Source organism: Toxorhynchites rutilus, chromosome 3, assembly GCF_029784135.1.
Source record: "Toxorhynchites rutilus septentrionalis strain SRP chromosome 3, ASM2978413v1, whole genome shotgun sequence".
In the NCBI taxonomy this organism is placed as follows: Eukaryota; Metazoa; Arthropoda; class Insecta; order Diptera; family Culicidae; genus Toxorhynchites; species Toxorhynchites rutilus.
This window is the reverse complement of record NC_073746.1, coordinates 181143121-181168194: the sequence shown is the minus strand read 5'-3', so window position 1 is coordinate 181168194 and position 25074 is coordinate 181143121. Positions and strand designations below refer to the sequence as shown.

Sequence of the window (25074 nt, the reverse complement as noted above, 5' to 3'; positions counted from 1 at the left end):
GAACTTCCTACGACTTGTTTTCTTGACGATATTCTTCAGCTCAATATTATAAAAAAATATATCTCCGAAACTGTAACTGTAGAACATAGCCATAAGTCACTGATTAGTTTATAGTTTGCAGTTTACAATTCTTCCACAAGTGCACTTCTTTCACAAGTGTGTGACTGTTGTATTTAACGAATAACTATACGGAAATCAAACATTTGTATTTTGCTTTTGCACGTATGAATCCAACGACGAATATATCGACGAATAATCAACCCTATTCTGTATTCCAACGGATTTACATTTCGTTAGAAACCATTGTTTCGTTCGAAACCATTATGTCGTTCGAGTACTAATTTCGCTTTCCCTATTTCGAACGTTTTGCCCATTTAATGTTCGAAGAGAATCAGATCGACATTAACTACCGAGGTGAGTGTCTTTTAGAGTTTCTCTCGTCAAACAACATAGATATTGCTAACAAAGGAAATGAACCAACATTCATAAACGCAATCAGACAAGAAGTCTTTGACCTAACGCTGTGTAGCCCGGACAAGATTCATATCTGGCACGTTTCCGAAGAGGCGTTTTTGTCTGATCATAGACACATTATTTTTGAATGGGATGGTGGCATGACAGTTCAGCGAGAATACCGAGATCCCAAAAAAAACAACTGGGATCGGTATTCCCTTGAACTCGAGTCAAAAACTCTAAACTCAAGAATACGGTCGATTTAGCAGCTTGAATCAGCTTCAAAAGAATTAAACGAAACGATAGTCTCTGTCTAGAACAACAATTACCCACTAAGAAAAGTTTCTTCGACAAGAAATGTTCCTTGGTGGAATAAAAGACGTGAACAGCTTCGCAAAACAGCGCGGAAACTGTTCAACAGAGCAAAAATTACTTCGGACTGGTCTCAATATAAAACGGCTCTAACTGAGTACAGCAGAGAACTGAGACGATCCAAATGAAAATCCTGGGTATATAACACGACATATATAAGGGCGACAAAACCGACATCTCGAACTACCGTGGCATAACATCGTTGTCGGCGGGATCAAAATGTCTAGAATCTATTGTGAATGCTGTCTTGTTTAGTTCATGCAGAAGCTACATTAGTGCTTTCCAGCACGGATTTTATCCAAAGCGATCAGTAGAGAGTAATCTTTGCGAATTCACTTCGACTTGCATCGGTGCGATGGACGACGGATTACAGGTGGATGCAGTGTACACGGATATCGAAGCTGCTTTCGACACCGTAAATCACGAAATCCTACTGGCTAAACTATTTCGACTCGGAGTTTCGGAGAGAATGTGCAACTGGCTTCATTCGTATCTGCGCAACAGGCAACTTTGCGTCAAAACTGGATCCTGTGAATCGGCGCTTTTCTCGCCACGTTCTGGTGTACCACAAGGCAGTAATCTAGGTCCATTGCTGTTCACACTGTACTTCAATTATGTGGTAACTCCTCTGCGAAACGGTGGGCTACTGATTTATGCAGACGATCTTAGAATTTTTCTAATTGTTCAAAATGAAGCTGACTTCAGAGAGCTGCAGGAGCTCTTGGATCGTTTTGTGTATTGGTGCACTATAAACTTTCTCGAAGTGAGTGTCGCTAAATGTTCGATTATAACCTTCCGGAGATGTAAAAGGCCTATCATATACAACTACACCATTCGTGGAGAACTACTTGAACGCATCGAGAAAGTTAAGGATCTTGGATTGTTATTGGATTATCGACTCTCTTTCAAACTGCAATACACAGCTATAATTGATAAAGCCAATCGTCAATTAGGGTTTACCTTAAAAGTCGCCGAAGGTTTTGTTGATCCCTTGTGTTTGCGTGCTCTCTACTGTTCGCTAGTCAGGCCAATTCTGGAATATGCATCTGTCGTTTGGTGTCCATTTGAAGCAGTGTGGATTGCGAGAATTGAGTCCGTGCAAAGGAGATTTGTGAGGCGGGCACTGAATAACCTGCCTTGGCGTGACCCGATGAATCTCCCACCTTATGAGGATCGATGCGCGCTGTTGCATATTGAACCCCTTCAAATTCGGCGTGCTATCAATCAAGCTGTATTCGGAGCAAAGATCCTACGGGCTGAAATTGACAGTTCTGAGCTACTGGGTCGCATGCGCATATATGCACCTGAACGAGTTCTGCGATCTAGGCAAATTATCCAAGCTACACGCAGGAATACCCGATATGGCTCACACGATCCAATTAATTTTGTTTGTAGACGTCTTCATGTAGCATACAATTTGTTTGATTTTTATGTGTCTACTTGTACATTTCGTCAACATTTATTTTCCGCGTGTCCATTTTAATTTATGTAGTATGTTTCATAAAGACCTTGATGTCAAATGATGAATAAATAATAATAAAGACAATAAAGACAATAACTGCGAAAGCATTGAAAGTTCTTCAACCGTTGCTCAGACTCAATTTCCGGGATCTACATCTGTCCACTCGAAAACAAATCCTGGCTATAATGGCGACACAAAATGATCTCGATGGCACCCCACAAGACCTGAAAGTGCAAAGGATGTCGCTAACATAGAGGAGATGTGTCTAAAACGCGCCTGTCGGACAATTTGACCCGCCTGATTTTCTCGTAAACCAGATAGAATAGAAATGCAATGGATATAGGCAATCGTGCAAGTCAATGATAGAATCCTACCATGCAAGTTTTACATTTATAACATGCTTTAAAAAATAAGAAAAATTATTTTCTTTGGAAACAATTTTCGATGTAATTTTCTACATCATTTCTATAAGGTTTTCGTTGCTTGAAACCGATTCAGAGGCGATAACTGTGGGTCATATTTATTGAGTCGAGTTCCCAGTGAATATCTCAGATGAAGAAAATGGTAAGAATGGATTCATTTCCTTCTCAATTTGATATTTTCCGCATCAGCTCACCATCGGGTAGTATGGCATACCTTCGATCGGGGCAATTTGCTCGCTTTCGGTCGTAAACATTCTCACGAGCGAAATAGCTTGTATGTGAGGGATGCCAGATGATTTTTTTCAAATATCTCTGCATGACACGAATAAATGTCTTCAAATGTAATCGTAATGAACAAAAATGAGCAAACCATCACGATATTTCTAAATCATGTTCAATAAAATTATTTTCAAATACTTTGAAATGACCTCAGTATGTTTTCACAAAATTAAATGTCTTCAAAACGAAAACATGTCTTCACATCTGGCATCTATATTATGTGCTCAGAGAATGCAGGAAAACAAGAGCGCGGACTGGAGAATTAACGCACGAATACTGGGAGAACACGCTCACCGGAGGAACGGTTTCTTCTCTTCGCTGGTGGGCATAAAATGAATAGATTGATGGCATCTCTCATTCATACAAGCTGTTTCTCTGAGCTTTATAGTCTCTGAGAGAAACAACTCATGGGCATATTATACTTCTGCTGGGCCATTTAACACCGTATGATTGGAAATTTAGAATTTGGGCGCCTTACAACATAAAATTCGTTGTACTTTTGTTATTCAGTATCTAAAATACAGAACGATTACAGATTACTGAGGGTTAACTAATCTACGTACTGACGTAATTGTTACCTTAAATTTTAAGAGCACGATCAAGATAAATCCATTCTCGCTTAGGGGGTGCGTATTACACACTTCTCCTATAGTTGCTGGGTTAGTCTTCACAAGAGCCAGAGTAGTTAACGCGGTGAGATCCCTTCTACCATACAAATCTGCAGGTGCAGATGGAATTTTTTCAGCCCTGATTCAAAATGGAGAATCAAAACTAATTCCACCTCTAATCGAGATTTTTAAGGCAAGTCTGATACCAGAGCACATTCCTTCGATATGGAGACTTGTTAAAGTAGTTTTCATTCCAAAAGCGTGGAATCGTGACAAAAATGCCCAAAGACCAATTAGTTTATCATCAATACTGTTGAAAACTATGGAAAAAGTATTGTATGAATACATAAAGTCTGTATTCATGTCCAAATGCTCATTATCTAAATACCAGTTTGCCTACCAATCAGACAAATCCACAGTACCAGCGCTACACACGCTTGTAAAAAAATTTAAAAATCTCTCTTGTCAAAAGTAATCGCTCTATGCGCGTTTCTTGACATCGAAGGTGCCTTTGATAATGCCTGTTATCTATCAATGGCACAAGCGATGAGAAAAAGACACTTCGATGACTGCATAGTCAAATGGATCCAGGGCATGCTCACACATAGACGAATCACCTCGGAGCTGGGCGGGTCGTCATCATATGTGATTGCAACGAAAGGTTGCCCACAAGTAGGGGTTTTTTCACCCCTCCTTTGATCTCTTGTAGTTGCCGACCTCCTGATAAGTTTAGAGGTAAAAGGATTCGAAGTTGTGAGCTTTGCCGATAATCTAGTCATAATGGTACGAGGCAAGTTTGACAAGTGTTATCGAGCAGAATGCAGATGGCCTTAAACTTTACACAATCTTGGTGTATCACCGAAGGTCTGAGCATAAATCCTTAAAAAAAAACAATTATTCCGTTCCCTCAAAAAAAAACTGCATCTGCAGTCTCTACATCTTGGGGGAGAGGAAATAAAAAGCAGCGCTTCAGTGAAATATCTAGGTGTAATCTTAGATGCTAAATTAATCTGGAACGCGCACTTAGATTCAATAATCAGCAAGGCCAACTCAGCTCTATGGGCATGCTCTAAAATGATAGGAAGAACATGGGGCCTTAAACCAAAAATGGTTATGTGAATTTACACTGCAATTGTGCGGCCTAGGATAACCTATGCCTCACTTGTATGGTGACCAAAGACTAAGGAGACTGTAGCTACAAAAAAGCTAGACAAACATTGCAACATGCGTTGCAATTTCTGGAGCAGTGCGAAGCACTCCTTCAAAGGCATTGGATCCTTCACCTGGTACCTTTGAACCAATATGTTCAACTAGAGGCTAGAAAAAGCGCCCTAAAGCTTGAAAGATGGAACAAACTACTAGACGGGCACATAACTGGTCACTTGAGCATCTTGAATCTTTTACCCATTGAACCAGCCTCAGAGATGAACAATGATTGGATGGAACCTAGGACCAATTATGACATTCCATACAGAGTGATCGAACATCCTCGTTCAGTATGGGATGAAGGTGGTCCCAACGATCGTAATGATTCAATCGTGTTCTACACTGATGGGTCGAAAATAAGAATCAGAACAGGTGCTGGAGTGTATGGTCCCAAAACAAAAATCTCTGTGGCTATGGGAAACTGGCCAACAGTTTTTCAGACAGAAATAGCTGCAATAATAGAATGTCTAAATGTCTGCCTCAAACGAAAGTATAGACATGCTAACATCTGCATATTCTCTGACAGTCAAGCGGCACTTAAAGCTCTAAATGCCTTCAAGTGCTCTTCAAAAAGTTTCTGGGAATGCATTTCCCTTTTACGGCGAATAAGTCAGATAAGTTCGGTACAATTGTACTGGATTCCTGGCCATTGCGGTATAGAGAGCAACGAGCGAGCAGATGAACTTGCCAGGAACGGCTCAAACTCACCATTCACTGGTCCAGAACCATTCTGTGGACTCTCCGACTGTGTGTTGAAAAGCGAGCTGAAAAATGGGAAGACCGGGAAGTGACAGCCAATTGGATGGCTGCAAAACTTAAACAGGCGAAAAAATTTATTACGCCGAGTATTAAAATTACTCAACAGCTGCTAAGCCTTAATAAGAAAGACTTAAACGCATTCACTGGTCTTGTAACAGGACACTGCCCGAGTAAATACCATCTTAAGAACATAGGTTTAGCACAAGATGATATATGTCGCTTTTGTAATGCCGAAAGCGAAAACCTCGGAACATTTGCTCTGTAACTGCGGAGCTCTAACTAGACGCAGACTTCAACACCTTGATAAAGCTATTCTGGAGCCCAAGGAAATTTGGTCTGCGGCGCCGATCAGGATTATAAATTTTATCAAACAGATTATTCCTGATTGGCACCTATCACGCTTTAGCTTTTAGTCTACTCCTTCATCAATAAGTAGAAGATAAGCTTGAAGTGTAGTATAAAAAGGGGTATACCACAATAGTTCAAAATAATGGACGCAGTGGTTCACACCCAACAGGGGATCAGATCGAACGAAATGCAAAAACAACTCGAACGGAATACAGAATGGAATTTAATCAAGTCGTTCGAAATATTTCGAATCGATCGAAATGCAGAATAGGAGTAAATATTTGAATTTGTTCGATAAAAATGAATTTCTGTCTGTCTGATTCTTATGAACCCGGAAACTACTGAACCGATCGAGATGAAAATTGGAATGTAGGGGTTTTGGGGCCGGGGAAATGAAATGAAACGAAAATGAAACACATATCTCTACATTACTTGAGAATTAATCATGCAAATGCCACCAAATTAGGCATCTGGAGGTTTTAGGGTGCAATAAATGATTCTAGGTGGTTAGATTCTCCTCCCCCCTCTCTTAGGGCGGGCTGCCATACAAATGAAACACAAATTTCTGCATTACTCGAGAATTAAACAAGCAAATGAAACCAAATTAGGCATTTGGAGGTTTTAGGGTACAATAAATGTTTCACATTTATCACACAATCTTGGTGTATCACCGAAGGTCTGAGCATAAATCCTTAAAAAAAAACAATTATTCCGTTCCCCAAAAAGAAAAAAAAACTGCATCTGCAGTCTCTACATCTTGGGGGAGAGGAAATGAAAAGTAGCGCTTCAGTGAAATATCTAGGTGTAATCTTAGATGCTAAATTAATCTGGAACGCGCACTTAGATTCAATAATCAGCAAGGCCAACTCAGCTCTATGGGCATGCTCTATGATAGGAAGAACATGGGGCCTTAAACCAAAAATGGTTATGTGGATTTACACTGCAATTGTGCGGCCTAGGATAACCTATGCCTCACTTGTATGGTGACCAAAGACTAAGGAGACTGTAGCTACAAAAAAGCTAGACAAACATTGCAACATGCGTTGCAATTTCTGGAGCAGTGCGAAGCACTCCTTCAAAGGCATTGGATCCTTCACCTGGTACCTTTGAACCAATATGTTCAACTATAGGCTAGAAAAAGCGCCCTAAAGCTTGAAAGATGGAACAAACTACTAGACGGGCACATAACTGGTCACTTGAGCATCTTGAATCTTTTACCCATTGGACCAGCCTCAGAGATGAACAATGATTGGATGGAACCTAGGACCAATTATGACATTCCATACAGAGTGATCGAACATTCTCGCTCAGTATGGGATGAAGGTGGAGGTTTTAGGGTGCAATAAATGATTCTAGGTGGTTAGATTCTCCTCCCCCCTCTCTTAGGGCGGGCTGCCATACAAATGAAACACAAATTTCTGCATTACTCGAGAATTAAACAAGCAAATGAAACCAAATTAGGCATTTGGAGGTTTTAGGGTACAATAAATGTTTCTATGGTGGTTAGACACCATAGTAACCCCGATGTTCTTACGTCAAATGAAATATGGTCTGATGGACAAAAAAAGTAAGGAAAGTCATACCGTCTTGAAGGGGAGATGGTAAATTCTAGTGCAACTAGTTCCTGGGTGATGGGACGAACTGATACTGCATATACGAGGGCAACAACATTTTTGGAAAAGTGGCGATTTATTTCTCAACATAACCTCCTTTTAGCTCGACACACTTGACTCAGCGATGCTCTAACTTATTTAATCCATCTGAAAAATACGTTTTCTCGAGGTGTGCAAAGTAGGCCTCATTCGTCTCAAATTTGTGCCCGGTGAGTGACTTTTTCAAGTTTGGAAACAAAAAAAAGTCGCCCGGGGCCAAATCTTGATTGTTGCGATCAACAAACGAGCACTACTCTTTATAGCAACTTTATTGTAATTGCTTAAAGCTAAAATTATTTGAAATATAAATATTGGTTGCGATAAATTCACTTGATTCACTTACATTTTAGAGTGCAATTAGACAGCTTTTTTATCCGTCGATTAATCGATTAAAACAACCGTTCAAAAGGTACACAATCAATCCTGTATGCTTTAGCCTCTAGATTTAATTAGAATCCTGTTCTGTAGAAATTCAATTATTTTAATTTAGGTTATCTAATTGCAGAAATTATTTTAATGGTTTTCTAACCTACCCGAAGTTCAAATTCCTTATTCGTAGTTTAATTCACTGTTTTAGCTAGATATAATTTAATTTAAACTGTAGTTTAAGAATAGGATATAAGTAGTTACTTAATTTAATTCACATAGTCACATAAGCTACTTACAAGTATAGATTTAAGGTAAATTAAGGCACAATTTCAAATTTGCATAATATCTCTATCAAAAACAATATATTTTTCCCGTGGGCAGATGATCAATTGATGTATTGCTCTATTGTTGTTGCATTGGTTCGCTTCATCAACGATAGCGAACCTACCTTTGATGGAGCGAACCAATCTTCGATAACTGGTCGTCAATTGTTCGTGAAAATAGGATCAGCCATATCTGCACCGTTCATTCCCCGATGTGGTGTGCCCCAGGGAAGCAATTTAGGACCGTTGTTGTTCGTGTTGTTCTTTAATGATGTGTCTCATGTTCTCGATAACTGCCATTTGATTTTCTATGCGGACGATTTGAAAATCTACTTGACTGTAGAAAACATTGACGACTGTCGCCAACTGCAACAGCAACTAAAAGCGTTTTTAATTGGTGTGTACTAAACCATCTTGCTGTAAGTGTGTCCAAATGTTGCATCATATCCTTCCGAAGAACGAAAAATTATATCGTGTATGACTACACTATCAATGGCACTGAGTTGAATAGAGTTGATAATATTAAAGACTTAGGTGTGATACTAGATCATCAGCTCACCTTCAAAATGCGCTACTCACTAATAGTGGATCGAGCGAATCGGCAGCTAGGATTCATCTTCAATTTTTTGATGAATTTGATGACCCACTATATATTCGATCTTTGTATTGCTCATTAGTAAGATCCATTCTTGAATTTTCCTCTGCTGTCTGGTCACCATATGATGCGGTGTGGATTTCAAGAATCGAAGCAGTGCAGCGCAAATTCATGAGGTGTGCCTTGCGAAGCTTACCGTGGTCCGATCTACTGCGGCTCCCACCATATGAACATCGCTGTGCCCTACTCGGTATTGAAATCTTGGAAGATCAACGCAATCGCAATCAAGCTGTTCTTGGTGCCAATATTCTGCGCTCTGAAGTTGACAGTCATGCACTGCTACATCAACTGAACATCTACGCTCCCGAACGAGTGCTGCGATCCAGACAATTGCTATATCAACCACCGTGAAGAACACTATATGGATCCAACAATCCCATCGACTCGATAAGTCGCAGATTGCAAGAAAATTACGATTTGTTTGACTTCAGCATATCAACAGAAGCTTTTCGGACTCGTCTACGAAACCGCCAACATCGGCTATAGTTTGTTAGTTTTAATCATTAAGACCTTGATGTCAGATGAATTATGAATTCAAATACAAATACAAATACAATCTTCGATAAGTCGGTTACAGTGGAGGCGCTGTGGGCCGGGTTGCCGGTGCTGTGATCTTGCGAACATTCCCCTCTCCGTGAGAATGAATTGACCCATCAATCTCACCAAGTCTATCTACATTCAGCACTGCCAGCTTTGAGACAGGTCTCCGAAACAGTCCACTGGATGTTTGAACCAACGCCTGCCGGATTCGTCCAACGCTGCCCGGAGTCACTTCTACAATTCGTCCACGTATCCACCCATTTCGTCTACTGTCGTCGATCACAATGACCAAATCTCCGAGTTGGACAGGTTTCGTCTCTTCAACCCATTTAGTGAGTGTGGGTAGATATTCCCGAAACCATCGCTTCCAGAAGTGGTTGATACGTTTCTGGACCAGGTTCCAGGATGCATTAAGCTCATTAGAAGAGTCTTCTAACTTTGTTATTGGCTGCACTATTCCAGATGAGCTTCCCAAGATGAAGTGATTTGGAGTGAGTGCTTCTCGCTCTGCTGAATCCAGTGGTAGGTACATGAGCGGACGCGAGTTGACAATCCCTTCAGCTTCTACCACTACAGTTGGTAGTCCTTCGTCGTCGAGTTTGTCATCTTGTGGAATGCTTTTTCTGGCGTTCTTGATGGAACGCACCATACGCTCCCACGATCCCCCCCCCCCCCCAAGTGGGGACAGGAGGGCGGAATGAAGAACCATTTTGTCTCGGTGTTGGTAAACGTCGTAGCTGCATCCTGCTCGATCCGCTCGATTTGGTTTTGCAGAATTCGATCCGCTCCGGTGAAGCTCCGACCATTGTCGGAGTATATTTCTTTCGGTGACCCTCTGCGACAGATGAAGCGACGTATACAGGCGATACAGCTCTTCGTCGATAAATCATACGCAACCTCAACGTGTACTGCACGAATTGTGAGACACGTAATCAGACACACCCACCGTTTTGCTGCGGATCTGCTTACTTTCACCAGGATTGGCCCAAAGTAATCGATGCTGATATAAGTAAATGGGCGAACTCCAGGCGACAAGCATGCTTCCGGAAGAGGACCCATCCTTGGGGTTGAAGGCTTAGCTTTCATCACCTTGCACCATTGACACCGCTTCTCGATGCCTCGAACTACTATGCGCAGCTGTGCAATGTAGAATCTGGCGGATTTCGTTGACCACCGTTTCGGAGTTTCCATGGAGAAGCTTTCTATGGAAATTATCGACGATAAGGTTTGTGACGTGGTGTTTTCTCGGTAGTATCTCTGGGAACTTCACATCTTCGGCTACCCTTTGTGCCGCGGAAATGCGACTGTCGACTCGGAGAACTCCCTCATCATCAAGTATCGGTGTAAGCATTCGAAGAGGGCTTGACTTCTCTAAGAACAGTCGTTCACCGATCGGTACTGTCTTATTTTTAGTAAGAATAGTCAATTCATCTGGATAAACCTCAGACTGAATCAGCTTCCAAAGCAATATCTCGGCTGCCTTCAATTCCTCGTGAGTCAAAGATATGCTACGTTTTGTACCTTCCTGATTGCGTAAGGTTCCAAACCTGACTACATATGCCGTTGCGTGCAGCAATCGGTTCCAGTTGGGGAAGCGTTCGTATACTATCGGAGTACGCAGGATGAGTACTTCTTGATGCAGATGTCATGCTCGTAATTCTTCATCAGTGGTTGCGAGCGATCTCTTCGGCATAGGCCACTCCTCCTCTGGCAGTTGCAGAAATGTTGGGCCATTGAACCAGCGGCCTGACGCGCTGAGGCACAGACCACTACCCCACTTGGTAGCCTCATCTGAGACGTTTAGTTTGCTCGGAACGTATCTCCAATCGTTTACGTTTGACGATGAAAGAATTTCTCCAACGCGACAGGCTACGAAAGGACGATATCTTCGATGTTCTGACCGGATCCAAGCCAGAGTCACTTCGGAGTCCGACCAGTAGATGACTCGGTTGATTCGGATGGAATGATTAGAACGCACAAATACCAGCAACCGGGTTCCCAATACCGCAGCCATCAGCTCCAACTGAGGGATGGAGACATATCGAAGAGGAGCCACCTTCGTTTTGGCTGACACTAGAGCGCATTTCGCTGTTCCAAAACGATTAGCAGTTCGGAAGTACACCACCGCTGCATATGCCGCTTCACTTGCGTCGACGAACACGTGATTCCGGTGAGCCAATATCCGGTGGCAGTGAGTGGAGACCAGACGAGAGTTATCAAGCAAGACCGATCCGGAATACGGTGGATGGGGCAGCAGTTCGTAGTGCAATTCGACCAATTTGGCCGTGGCGGAATTTCCATTCTTTCCCTTTTTTCTAAAATCCGCGGATACACCCGCCTTCTACTTCGTTGGAGACTCTTGCGAAGTCGCAAAGTTAACCTAAAGCCGTTGAATAGAATAATATCAATACGACTGACAATCGGCAAAGTTACCAAGTTACAGCTTTTCATAGATTTGAACGGTTCCGTATTATTCATCAATGGATTGACCCCCTTAACCGGCCCCTAACCCCCCTTAAACCCCTTTCTTCTTAACCATTGATAAAAGTTCATCAAAACTGACGTCATTGTCTTAACATCTTTTCTTTCGATTGGAATGTAAGAGCAGCATAACGTAGGCTCTGACTAAAAGAATCCCAAGATCAAAGAAAACAAACGATTCCTTATCCATAAATCTGGGGCATTAATTGAAATGATGCTCCTTCAAACTTTTCCCTGCTACAAATCACGAACAAAAGGACTCTCGCTCGCTGTTTAATATTTTGCTTCTTGACGTTTTCCCCTCGTCGCAGCACACACACACACACGTATGATTATTTCTCCGATTCCATCCTCTGCGAAGCAATCCTTTGCTCGGATTTTTGCCGACGGTATTGTTACTATCATTCTCTTCATTGAAGCAGGATTTAAGCTTTGCTTTGATCAAAGACTAAGAGCATTGATAACAAATCGCTGGAACGTGAACATTTCTTTATCCCTTTTCACTGGCGTAAGATATCGCGGAGGGGGAGAATGGATATTTGGGGGGGTGAAAGCAACAGTATACCGTGTGTTGAAATAATCGTGGAAAGTGAACCAAATCGCCGCGGAGGGGGGAGGAGAAGGGGACCAGCAGCTGGAGGATCTCTAGAGATAGCTGTAGCATTACGGGGCATGATGGGAAATAAAGCTTTTGTAATAGGTTGTGCGTCTAATCCTCAATGATGCGGCCAAGAAACGAGCTGTCACGAACAGGAAAGGTAAAGTCCTGCCCGTAGAGACGAATGGATGAAATGGGATCGAGAGCTGGTCAAGCGTGTCCTCGCTGGCACTAATGCACGTGGAATAAGTCGGGTGGGTGAAAATAAACATGTTATCAATTTCACTTGTGTGTATCCGATAATGCTGTCGGAGGCGGCATGTAAGTGAGAATAATGTTGATGCTCAGGATCAGAAATCGTGAATACAGTATATTATATCATCCAGCAAATCGGATTATTTGGAACAATATTCGGACATTGATAGTAACAGAATAGTTGAGAATATATTTTCCATATAATTACCGAATTGTTTCATATAGAGCTGTGGCCTAATGACTAATGATTACAATAGTAGCAGCATGCATACTTGTCAGCATTTTGATTGATTTCTAGTCTATCCTAGCGGTCGCGTCTTCAGAACAGTCACAACAATTCGAATTATATCGATAAGCTTCCTATTCATGGAATCAATAATTCATCAGGTTATACTTGATCCTAATGCATTTCAAATCACTCCAATTGACTACCCGCTGTTGGCGTGAATGACAAAGGTTTCAATTAATAATAAAAGCTTTTTCCGCACTATTTCCGTTTGCAATTTATTCAATTAGCATCCAACAGAGCGAATCTATCAGCATCACTTTTTCGTTTCCTACGGACACCCACCCCGGTTTCCCCGGTGTACCTCTCCGTTTCCATTCCACCTGTGGGGCGTGTGGTCATTCATACCAATGATTTTTCCCGGTTGCTGCTCGAGGCCGAGATTCGAGATCCTAGGCAACATTGGCAGCCCGAGCAGCAGATCGAACCGCATCAGTACCATCATCTCCGACCACAAAATCCTCGGCACCGTTTGGCAATATTCCGTCCACGTACAGCAGCTTTATTTTTTCGCCTTCCCAACCATCATTGTTCTATCGACCGCATGATTGTCTGTGAAATCTTTTCTTTCCTCTACCCCGAGCCATGTAGCGTGACAGAAGATGAAAAAAAGATTTCCCGAAGCAGTGGTAGGGGCGGAGGTAAGCGGAACAAAATTTCTTTCGAAACTGACGGCTGAATATTTCCCCCGAAGATTTCCATCGCGTCGCGCGTTCCTTCCATTATCACGATGCGGACAGTGGTATTGGGAAATCAAGCATGATGTACCGCTACCGCTTCCACCGCTGGATGCTTGGTCGCAAATCGATACCATTTCAAGCGGAAAAAGCTTTCGACGGGGGATAATTTATGATATGATCTTCGGGAGGATGCTTTCCACGGCTACCAGTCGAAGATACAGCCCAACAAGAGCCATTCAAATCAACTCGTTACAGCGGATTACATAATAATAATACACGGGTAATTGAGATACTTCAATTAAATGTGAAATGAATACATTTATTGATTAGAATTGTATTTTACTAATTCATAAGCGTTTTTCCGCAGTTTATAAGGGAAACTGAGAACGAAGTTCTTCTAACTTTTTTAGAAAGAAGTTAAGAATTGGTAGTGTCATGGTTGAGTTCAATACTTTCTACAGTCGGTACTTACCGAAGCATGGCGTATAATCACCCTTATGGGCACCTTACACGATCAACCGGATTGACAATAAGTGTCTTCAATATCGTGACAGCTAGGCTTTCAACATCTGATCTAACCTCAATCAATATTTTTCCACCTCACACGGTCAATATCGCCCTCAACCCGAGACAACGAAAATATCCGCGATGGCTAGTGGCGACATTTGAGTTTGGGATCCAAACTATTCTCTATCAGATTAGAAAGCTAAAAGGCAATTTTCAATTGGTAAAATTTGAATGAAAATATCTACTTGGTATTATTTAATTAGTTGAAGCGCGTAGTCCTAACCTTAACTTAACCTATTTCCCCTGAATTTTCAGATATTCCTACTAAAATGTATTATTATAATATAACGTCAATTTCAGACATAATTTTTATATAGGATTTTCTCACCACTTGCAGAAAAAAAGTGATTTGCATTCACATAGAATACTAATTTGATTCGTAAAAGTTAATTTTCATTCATAATTTACACTTTAGAATTAGGTTTTTCTTCTCAAAAATACATCATAATACTCGTTTCACAAATACAGACTGTTCCTTTCAGTTTCAGAGATGCCAGATTATTTTAGTTTGCGAAAATATATGCAAGTTATTTTATCTGCAAGCAAATGTTTTTATTCCATAAATGAGACTATGACAGTAGAACCCCGATTATCCGCGAGCAGGTGATCCGCCCTGCGGATTATTCGTGACTGCGAGTTCCATAGTAAATCAATAGGCCTTTCCGGAAGTTGTTAGTGAGTGGTAGGCCCATGCTCTTTTGTTGTGGTCATGGCTTCTACATTATTTAGCCACTGGTGTACACGACCTTATAGATGGATAGTTGATTGATTTCTGTATTGATAGAACATAGTTTTTATGTTGAAACATCTCTTTTCGTGTTTGCATTTTTTTTTGTCCTTTAATGGGTCATCCGCGATTTCCGTTAATCGCGGTGAGTTTGCCCGACTATTCCGCGGATAATCGGGAATATACTGTAGCTTGAATTAACACATGATGTTTTTTCATCTGTGATTTTCCCAGATCTTCTCATTCTCCAAATTTTATAGCGGAGTGTGAAGAAACACACAACCCGCTCACTAGCGCAATGAATGACCGAGTTCAACGTTAAAAAACTCCTAAAACGTTGTTAAGTTTCATCCACTCTCTCACCATCACATTGTCAGTTTACTTTGAAGTTTTGATTTGTATCGTGAAAAGTACCGTATTTTGCTATTCAAAGTATCGGTTTTCCAAACCAAAAGCTTCCATTTATGATTCCTACAATTTCAGTAGTTTATAAATTTTAATTGCAATTGCAAAAAAGACTAAAAAAAATTAAATGTGCGCTTGCATATCTGGCAACTCAGTCAGTCCGTGAGGTAAAACATCAACATCATGCATCCATATGAAATGTCACGATATTGATGCTCGAAAATCAGAAAATCCGGATTTCTACGTCGTCGGCCATGTTCAGCTGTCATTATGCTCTCAAATGTCATCATATTGTCAATAAAGTTAACCGCGTAAGGTCCGCTTTAGAGCACGGCAGTGGAACTTCATACAAATCACTCGTCGAAAAGTGTCTCCTTGTTTACATCGACGAATATATTTTTTTCCACTATGTTTCGTAGGAGAGTGTATGCATACTGACAGATTTCTACTACGAGGTGTTTAATGAAGGATGAAAGGTGGGATTGTTCATGTTGATATATGATTTATCGTACGATTTAATTGAATGCATAAAAGTTGTCAACAAAACTGGAGTTAAGCACATTTTTAAATTTGAACAAATATTGATGAGAGATTCCCCGCAATTCTTGATGTTTATTGCGTGATTTGGTTACTGTATAAGTTGTTTGAAACGAAGGTTTAGTGTAATGATTTTATTTTGAGGATTATATTCTCAAATATACAAGTATGATTAATATAAATTGCATGTATATGATGCGCCCAGCCAGCCCATACATGCAAACGTGGAGGCGATATACATACATCCTAGAAAAAATTAAATCGTATAATTATCGTTTATATTACATCATATACTCCATATACATGTATATGGCCTCCAATTTCATGTGCATATGCCAGTTATACATATCATATAAGTAATGTGTCTCGGATGTATGTATATCGTCTTCAATTTTAGATTTTTGACATAGGACTACGTCTTACATGAGGGGGGCCAAATAAGAAAACAGGTCACGTTTATCTGAAATAAAGTTAACGTTAATAACTTTTTTTGCTACGAACGGATTTAAACGATTTACATACCAATCGAATTGGAAATTTTCTAAGATTTTTTGATATGCTATACATTATAATCCCATAGTCTGTATATGGTTTAAATTGATGAAAATTGGAAGCATTCCCATTTTCCCATACATTTGTTCTGTCCATTTGTGTGCTTTCCCGAAAAGAGCTGTCAATAACGGGTAACTTGTGCAGCCACTAGAATAGAAACAACGAAGGGGATAGCGAAAATAGAAAATTTACGAAGTAAACTCCACCCTTGCATAGTAAGTAAGCTGTCGCTAGCGTATAAGTATTGCATCTCCTCTGAGGAAAATTCTCAGAATCTTTCTGTGCCCGAAACAACAAAGGTCGCTTATTCTGCTCGTTTTGTGTTTAATGTTTCCCCTCGAGCTGTGAACGCTAGCGAATACTTCACTTGAACTGCATCTGGCATTGCAATTAACACAACCATCCGAGTCATGGCAAAGCAGGCGAAAGAAGAGAAGAGTGCAAATGATTACAGGTCGCATCTAAACATCAGTGGTTGGTTTTTTGTGTGTTGCTTGTTTTCGTTGCGCGAAACCTAGAAACTTTGTTGACGGTTTTGACCGGGAGTCGAGAAACGATTTTTCATAAACGGTCATTCTCGCGATGTTTCATTTTTAGCACTGCATGTGCATCTGTTAGACGCGTATTTGATGCTTGTTGAATGGCGATGCACTTTTTCTTCTTCTTTTGAATTATAGATACTTGAAACTCAGAGAGTTTCTTGTCTTTGATGGCGATGCACGGAAGATACCTCTCGTTAATATTCAGTGCAATGCGTGCATTGATATAAAGAAACAAATTGCGATTTAGTGTATTGTTCTTGCAAAGGCAAACAATGATCGTTGCTTCTCGAAATGATTCTACAAAACTACGCAAGTCGTTAAACCTTTTCAGGGTCCCCGGAACTTTTTACTAAAGAGTTATGTATGAAATTTCGATTTCTATATAAATTTTGCGATATTTCAACTAAAGCACAATAAACAATCAGGAATGACGTATCCGATTGCAACTCTTTCATATCATATGTAAGAGCTTTAATTGCCCTAAAATCATATTTCAGATAGCCGTACGAGATAGCTGCGGCTTGATAATCCAAACAACCGGGGTTCAAATCCCATCGGAGCAATTTTATAACCGTCGCCACCACTAAAAGTCAATTGATTAATTCCTATTTGTACAAACATAAATGTTTATAAAGGTTCTATATACAAACAAAAATGGTGATTCCCCGGGCCGAACATTTTACTTTAATATTTTCCGCCATTTTTTTATGGCAGTGATGAATCGTATATTTGTATGACAACAGACTTATTATGTTGTTAGGTATTGCCTAATAACGTTGCATGTAATTCTAATTCGACATTTAGTTAATTGGACAGACCTGTAATGGGACACAAATAATTGGACATTTTCATCTCAAATAGGATATTTCGTAAACATCGAGTTTGGTACCCAAAGTATGGCCCCAGATTGAAAATCGCCACCAGACGACGACATTGTACCACTATCATCGTGAATGTCGAATTACAAGCCAATCACCTCTAATGCGACACTGAGTAGTGCCTCGGTATGTCGAAGATTAGAGGTAACTTCCTGTATATGCTATTTGGGCGCATCATATACCACCCAAAATATCAGTTATTCGATGCTTTATATACGATAGTTATACGATTTAATGTTTGCTGGGTTGGCATACTTGACAGCTTGGTTCGTCAAGTTCATAATCTCATGTTTACAGTTTTGAGTTAAGTGCAATTGAATGACGAAGTTGAACTAATTTATTTTTGTCATTATGTTTATCAGAACGCAAAAGACCGGCGAACAGATAATCTTCCGTTCTTAAAAGTTAAAAATAAAAAAAACAACTTTAACTTTCACTTTTCTCGAAACCGGATATATTCGGACTTAAAAATAGTTTTCATCGTAATATTCCAAACATACATGTATTTACAAAAATCAAAAATAATAATTAGGGTAAATGATCTTGGTTTGTCCAATTTGGTGTGTTTTTATGCAAATAGTAAATGCAAATCGATTTTTCTTCATGAAAATCACACATAATCGATACGAGTTTGGGTTTGTTGAAAAGCCCCAAGTCTCTAGTTGCTAATACTACCATAAGGTGTTGAAATTATTCAAATTTTTATGTTTTTTAACGATTTTTGAATGAAAACATTCGAATTCACAATTAGATGTTGCATTTATCATTGCTTGAGTTTACTGTCATCATATTGATTCATTCATAATTTAGGCTTTCTTCAGAATATTGCCTTTTCTTGGGCATTTTAGAAGTGTTCACCTCAACACAATCAACACAGAAAAACCATACTTCTGCTATGCGCGAAGCACACCATAAACAAACATAAACAAACTGCAGCGCGCCAAGCGGTTGCCATAGAAATCATGTGGACAAAACAACATTATTGAAATGGACAACTCATGATCAGAATTGAGTTCATCAAAATGCGTTAATTTAATGGTTTAGCTATGTAAATCCGATACAAATGGTGAGCAAGCATGATGTTTACAATATTTATAAGTGTTGTAATCCATAAAAGGTCTGAGTACGTGCCAAATAATCATCTGGTGATCGATTAAAAGTTAGCTCGAATGAGGGGCGCATTGACACAAATAGAAGGTGTATTTTATAATCCTTTAAAACATGTGATTTCGTAAAAATATACTATCAAACTACTATAAATAATGTAAAAGGCAATGTCATTTATATGTTTCGAAACATTCGAAGGCCTTATTTGACACAGGAGCGCTGAATTAGAGCATTCAAAAAAGTGGGCAAACCATAATCATATTTTCGACTAGACAAACCAAGATCATTTACCCTACTATAATTATCAAGATCGTTTTCCGCCATTCGTTTTTTGGTTGTCTGTAGTAAATAGTATATACGCATGACAATAGTCGTACTAGATGCATGTATGAGTCGTATATTCATCCATCCAATCATCGTGAATACTGATGCAAGTGGAAAATAAATGTGTGTTGCTTATGATGCGAACATAAAAAACAATATAATACAGTAATTTAAATTTAATACGACATGCCGAGGACCCACTCAGTGTCGCTTTGGAGGCGATTTTGGCCTGTAATTGAACATTGGCGATGTGAGTGGTACAGTGTCGACGTCTGGTGGCAATTTTAATGTGGCGCCATAATTTGGGCCCCGAGCTCGATGTTTACAAAAATTGTCCAATTAAACGTGTCACATTACAGGTCTGGCCAATAATCTAAACGTTGCATTAAATGTAACTTACTGTATGTATAAACAATATTTATTCCCAGCTGTTTTGAGGCAACTCGCACTAATTGACAACATCATTCAGTTGTCAGTGCAAGTCGGTGCAATTTTTAGAGTGTAAAAAACTGTTTACATAAAAGCAATCTCGAATCGGTCCCACTTTTTTGCTTGAAGTTACTATTTTCTGCTTAGAGCATCCATATACTTATGCACACCATTTGACAGCGTCTGCTGTCACTCGCGAGAACTGCCAAACTCTCAAGCTGATGTAATTCAAGGCGCTTAACATACTGCTAGGTGGGTCAAAATCTGAAAACCACTCTACAGCCATTTAAAAACTATACAAAATCAAGACGATTAAGCACAATTTGTGAACTATATTGATACTTCATTACATATTTATTACTATGTTCATAACATTAATAACTTTTTACGCTGCAGTTTGACAGGTTTGGCAATGACAGCTAAATTTGCAGCACATCTTGACTCGAGGGTCATATCCTCTTGTCCGGGGCGTGCATATGATAGATCCCGTACATAGTTCTGTTTCGGACTGAAAAATAACACATACAGTGTCAGACAAAACTTTAAGACCACTGCTCAAGCAGAAAAACAAAGTGACAAAATTTTGAGATAAATAATCCAATCCATATATTGCATTGTTCGAAGAAATTTATAACATCTGTTTAAATAATAGTAATTCATTAAAAATGCATTCTAAGCATACGTTTCGGCTGTTTCGACCTATTTTTGAAGAAAATCGATTGTTTGTCAGTGGTATTTTTCATTTTTTTTTCGGATCCTGGTAAGTATGCATCATGTAAACAAGAAATATGTAAGGTTTTAATTCTCGAATTTACAACGCTAGTTTGGGTGTACAGGTCGGACTCGAATCCAATACATAATGGAATCACAAAAAATCTATTTTTCTATTAATGTTTGACATTCATACATTAATAAAAAAATTGTTTTCTTGAGATTCGATTATGTATAGGATTTGAAAATAATTGTTGAAAAAAAATGGTCGGCTATATATAATCGAGTCTGACCTGTACTTCGATGCAACACAAACAGTTAGAATTTCAACAAGATACAGTCATACATTGTAGAATGCTTAGAAAAAAGAATATTTAAGGTCAATATCGTTGAAAAGAGTCGTTTGTTTATTTAGTGTGCTTTAATATGATAATTTTAGCTGTCCTGTTTCTATACGAAAATTTCAAAATTCATTCAATGAAAAGTTCAAAACGATCGGCTGATTTACATGTCAATAATTGGTAACCTTGTCAGTTCGGGTAATAAAATTCGTGTCGGCAAACTATTTAGCAAATTTTGCAGAACGGAATTCTCGATATTTTTCCATGTCTCCGAAATCGCGACCTTGAGTTCTTCAATCGTGGTGTACCGCTTTCCCTCAGTGTAGATTGTGCGAACGAGGATCTCTCTAACATTACCAACAGGATTCAAATCTGTAGAGCGAGCCGGCCAGTCCAAAAAAATAAGTTTTTGGTCCTTAATCCATTGCTTAGTTTCCTTGCTGGTATGAAAAGTAGCATTGTTTTGCTGGAATATGTAAGGTTTTAATTCTCGAATTTTAGTTGCAGTCAACAAAAAATGGATCGCACCGATGGTCATCAAAATGTCCAAGGCAGGCAGCAGCCAACGGAAAATCATAGAGTAATTGGGACCATCCACGACCGCGAAAAAATCCGAAACGACTTGACGCCCAAAGAAAACCGCCAAGAAAGATGCCTTCAAGGCCTCGAAGGCAGGAGCTAGGTGGTAAAAGCCTCCGGAAGGTCCCGATGCTGACGCCAGGGCATCTGAAGACGCGGCAGAAGTTCGCGAAAGACCACTTCGATTGGATCGCTCCGGAGAAGGGAAAGCAGTAGCGAAATATACTACACTACACCCTGATTATACACCCAAAGTTAATTTTTAGCACATATTATGGCATCCCAATTTATTACATTAAATGAGCTGAAAAATAACAGAAAATGTTCTGCTCCCTAATACATGTATATTAGGGTGCCAATGAAAATTATGCCAAATGTCTTGAAATTGCATGAAACGTCGAAATTTTTTTTTGTCAAAAATCGGCACTCTGGGACTTTTTCGGCATACAAAACGAAAAATATGGTTTAGGGTGATAATAAAAATAGTTATCTCGATTTTTCATTCGGAACTTGCTACGAAATGTTGCTTTGCAGAGTAATATACCCTATGCAGAATATTACCTCATTCGGACTTCATTTACTGGTGTCACAAAAGTTAAAATTTGAGTTTTTTTGAAAAACGAAAAATCACCGAAAATCGAAGTTTTTTTTTCGGCACTTGGTCGTTTTTCCGTCTGAAAAATTGATTTTTGAAAAAAAAATTTAAATGATAACTGTAAATCTCAACATGTCATGCAATTTTAAGACTTTGGGCATAATTTTTTTTTAAACCCGATTTCCGCTTATTTTTCGATTTTCAAAAAAACTCAAATTTTAACGTCTGCGACACCAGTAAATGAAGTCCGAATTTTAAGGTAATATTTTGCATAGGGTATATTATTGTGCAAATCAACATTCTGTAGCAAGTTTCGAATGAAAAATCGAGATAACTATTTCTATTGGCAACCTAAACCATACTTTTCGTTTCGCATGCCGATAAAAAGAATCCTAGAGTGCCGATTTTTGCCAAAAAAAACTTTTCGAGATGACACTAGATCTCGCCGTTTCATGCCATTTTAAGACATTTGGCAAACAAAATTTGGCATCAAAATCTGTGCATTTGATTTTAGCGAAGATGATTTTTTCCAACACTGTATGAAAGCTTTTCGTATTGTTTCTCAAACACACAGCCCAAACAGAGAAAGATATATTCTCCTTCGTGTTCTCCTTTATCCTCTTAGAAAACACTTTCCAACTTCATTTTATGATGAGGTTTTTACTTTATCACGCTTCCATATATCAGCGCTGGCAGCTATATGGATAGCGTGGTCGTGTGAAATAGCTTTGCATTCCAGCCGGCCTTGGTTCGATCCGCATTGACGTCGCTTGGACTTTTTTTTTGCACAATCCCAAATGATATGAGAAAAGAAAACGGAAAGAGATGTCTGCTCGCATACATACAAACCATTTTTAAGCTTTCAAAATAGCTCATTATTTGCGCATTTGACCCACAAAATGGCACACGAAATGGCATCATTTCTGCCAAAGATTAAATGTTTTCCGCCAACGCTAGTTTGGGTGTACAGGTCGGACTCAAATCCAATACATAATCGAATCACAAAAAAGCTATTTTTCTATTAATGTTTGACATTCATACATTAATAAAAAAATTGTTTTCTTGAGATTCAATTATGTATAGGATTTGAAAATAATTGTTGAAAAAAAAATGGTCGGCTATATATAATCGAGTCTGACCTGTACTTCGTTGCAACACAAACAGTTAGAATTTCAACAAGATACAGTCATACATTGTAGAATGCTTAGAAAAAAGAATATTTAAGGTCAATATCGTTGAAAAGAGTCGTTTGTTTATTTAGTGTGCTTAAATATGATAATCCCAGCTGCCCTGTTTCTATACGACCATTTCAAAATTCATTCAATGAAAAGTTCAAAACGATCGACTGATTTACATGTCAATAATTGATAACCTTATCAGTTCGGCTAATAAAATTCGTGTCGGCAAACTATTTAGCAAATTTTGCAGAACGGATTTCTCGATATTTTTCCATGTCTCCGAAATTGCGACCTTGAGTTCTTCAATCGTGGTGTACCGCTTTCCCTCAGTGTAGATTGTGCGAACGAGGATCTCTCTAACATTTCCAACAGGATTCAAGTCTGTAGAGCGAGCCAAAAAATTAAGTTTTTGGTCCTTAATCCATTGCTTAGTTTCCTTGCTGGTATGAAAAGTAGCATTGTTTTGCTGGAATGTGATTTTTTGCGACGATATCCACGATATCCAAAAACGGTAAGAGGTTCTTTTTATGTGACGACTTTTTACCAAAACTTGATGAATTGTCACCCGGAAAACATTTAAATTCGACGATTGCTTTATTTGCAAAAGCGAATTCCTTGGAATTGAAGTCTTTGTTGGGAAAATCGTATTCCATTGTTACTTTAGTTGCACAATTTGCTCGATATAATTTGAGGAGCACAAATCGGGCTAATCAAAACGTGGAATTCAGAGCATTCAGATAAAGCTTAACATTCCACTATTATTCAATTGTTTAACTCAAGAAAATTTTATTCATTGATGCTTAGGAATATTTCCAATCAATTAATGCTAACATCTTTGCGAGCTCGAATCATTAACATTCGAAATCTCTCGTTGTTTCCTTCATGTTCAGTGTTTAGATTTTAATTTTACCTTCCATATATTCCTGTTAGACGTAGTCCTACATCAAAAGTACGACACAAAACAAACTTCAAAACACCTCACTTTCTGTTGGGAGAAGCATTCGCAAGCCGAAGAATAGAGTAACGTCAGTGACATTCCTCTTTTTTCCTCCTGTTCTACCAATGAAATATAAATTTGTATTGAACTACTAACTAATTATTGAAAAAAGACTGCTTTAAACATTTAGGTACTCATAGGGGAAAACAGGGAATGAAAAACACTTGCGAAATTCAGCGGCGGAATGTCGATATATTGTCGGCCTGCGATTCAGTTTTCGCTTCTCTGCAGACACTGAACACCTAGCGATCTGCTCCAATGTATGCGAAATTCTATCGATTGAGTTACGCCACAGCTTGACTCAGCGTTTGTGAAGATGATGATGATGTTTTGAATAATATAGGCTTGAAAAAGGCAATTTAGAAATTTTTAAACAGGGGCGAATGAATTCTTCGAGTCTCTGGCATCAACAAAACAACAACTCAATTTAAGCTCTCGGCCTTCAGAAACATGTCATATATGAGTAATTCCAAATGAAGTCGACAAACGACAAAACATGAGTATTTTTTATTCGAATGAAAGTGTGTATTCCGTTTGGGTTAGAGGAAATATGAGTTTTCCACAGCAATTGGGAATTTTTTGACTCAAGCGTAACTTTTGAAAAGAGCGTATCGATTTTAGTAAGAGAAATCTGTGATAATTTATATCTCAAAAACTATGAGTCATACCGAAATAGTGTCTTAGAAAGAGTTTTAAAGTATTGATGGTTGAATATGAAAAAAATGTACAATAAGAAAAAAAATTAGTACTCTTTTTTTTATTTACAAAATAAAAATTCAATTTGCAATATCCAAAATAATTTTTTTTAATTTTATTTCATTTTTTCATACAAAATAGAAGTCATGCAGAAAATTTAA

At 39.0% G+C, this 25074-nt stretch overlaps 1 protein-coding gene across 1 annotated transcript; it reads left to right on the top strand.

Moving 5' to 3' along the window:
* Positions 1-1180: 1180 nt before the first annotated feature.
* Positions 1181-8661, top strand: LOC129773702 (uncharacterized). The gene is made up of 2 exons (XM_055777345.1): positions 1181-1463; positions 8312-8661. The coding sequence occupies exons 1-2, from the start codon at positions 1181-1183 to the stop codon at positions 8659-8661; spliced, it is 633 nt and encodes a 210-aa protein (XP_055633320.1).
* Positions 8662-25074: the final 16413 nt, after the last annotated feature.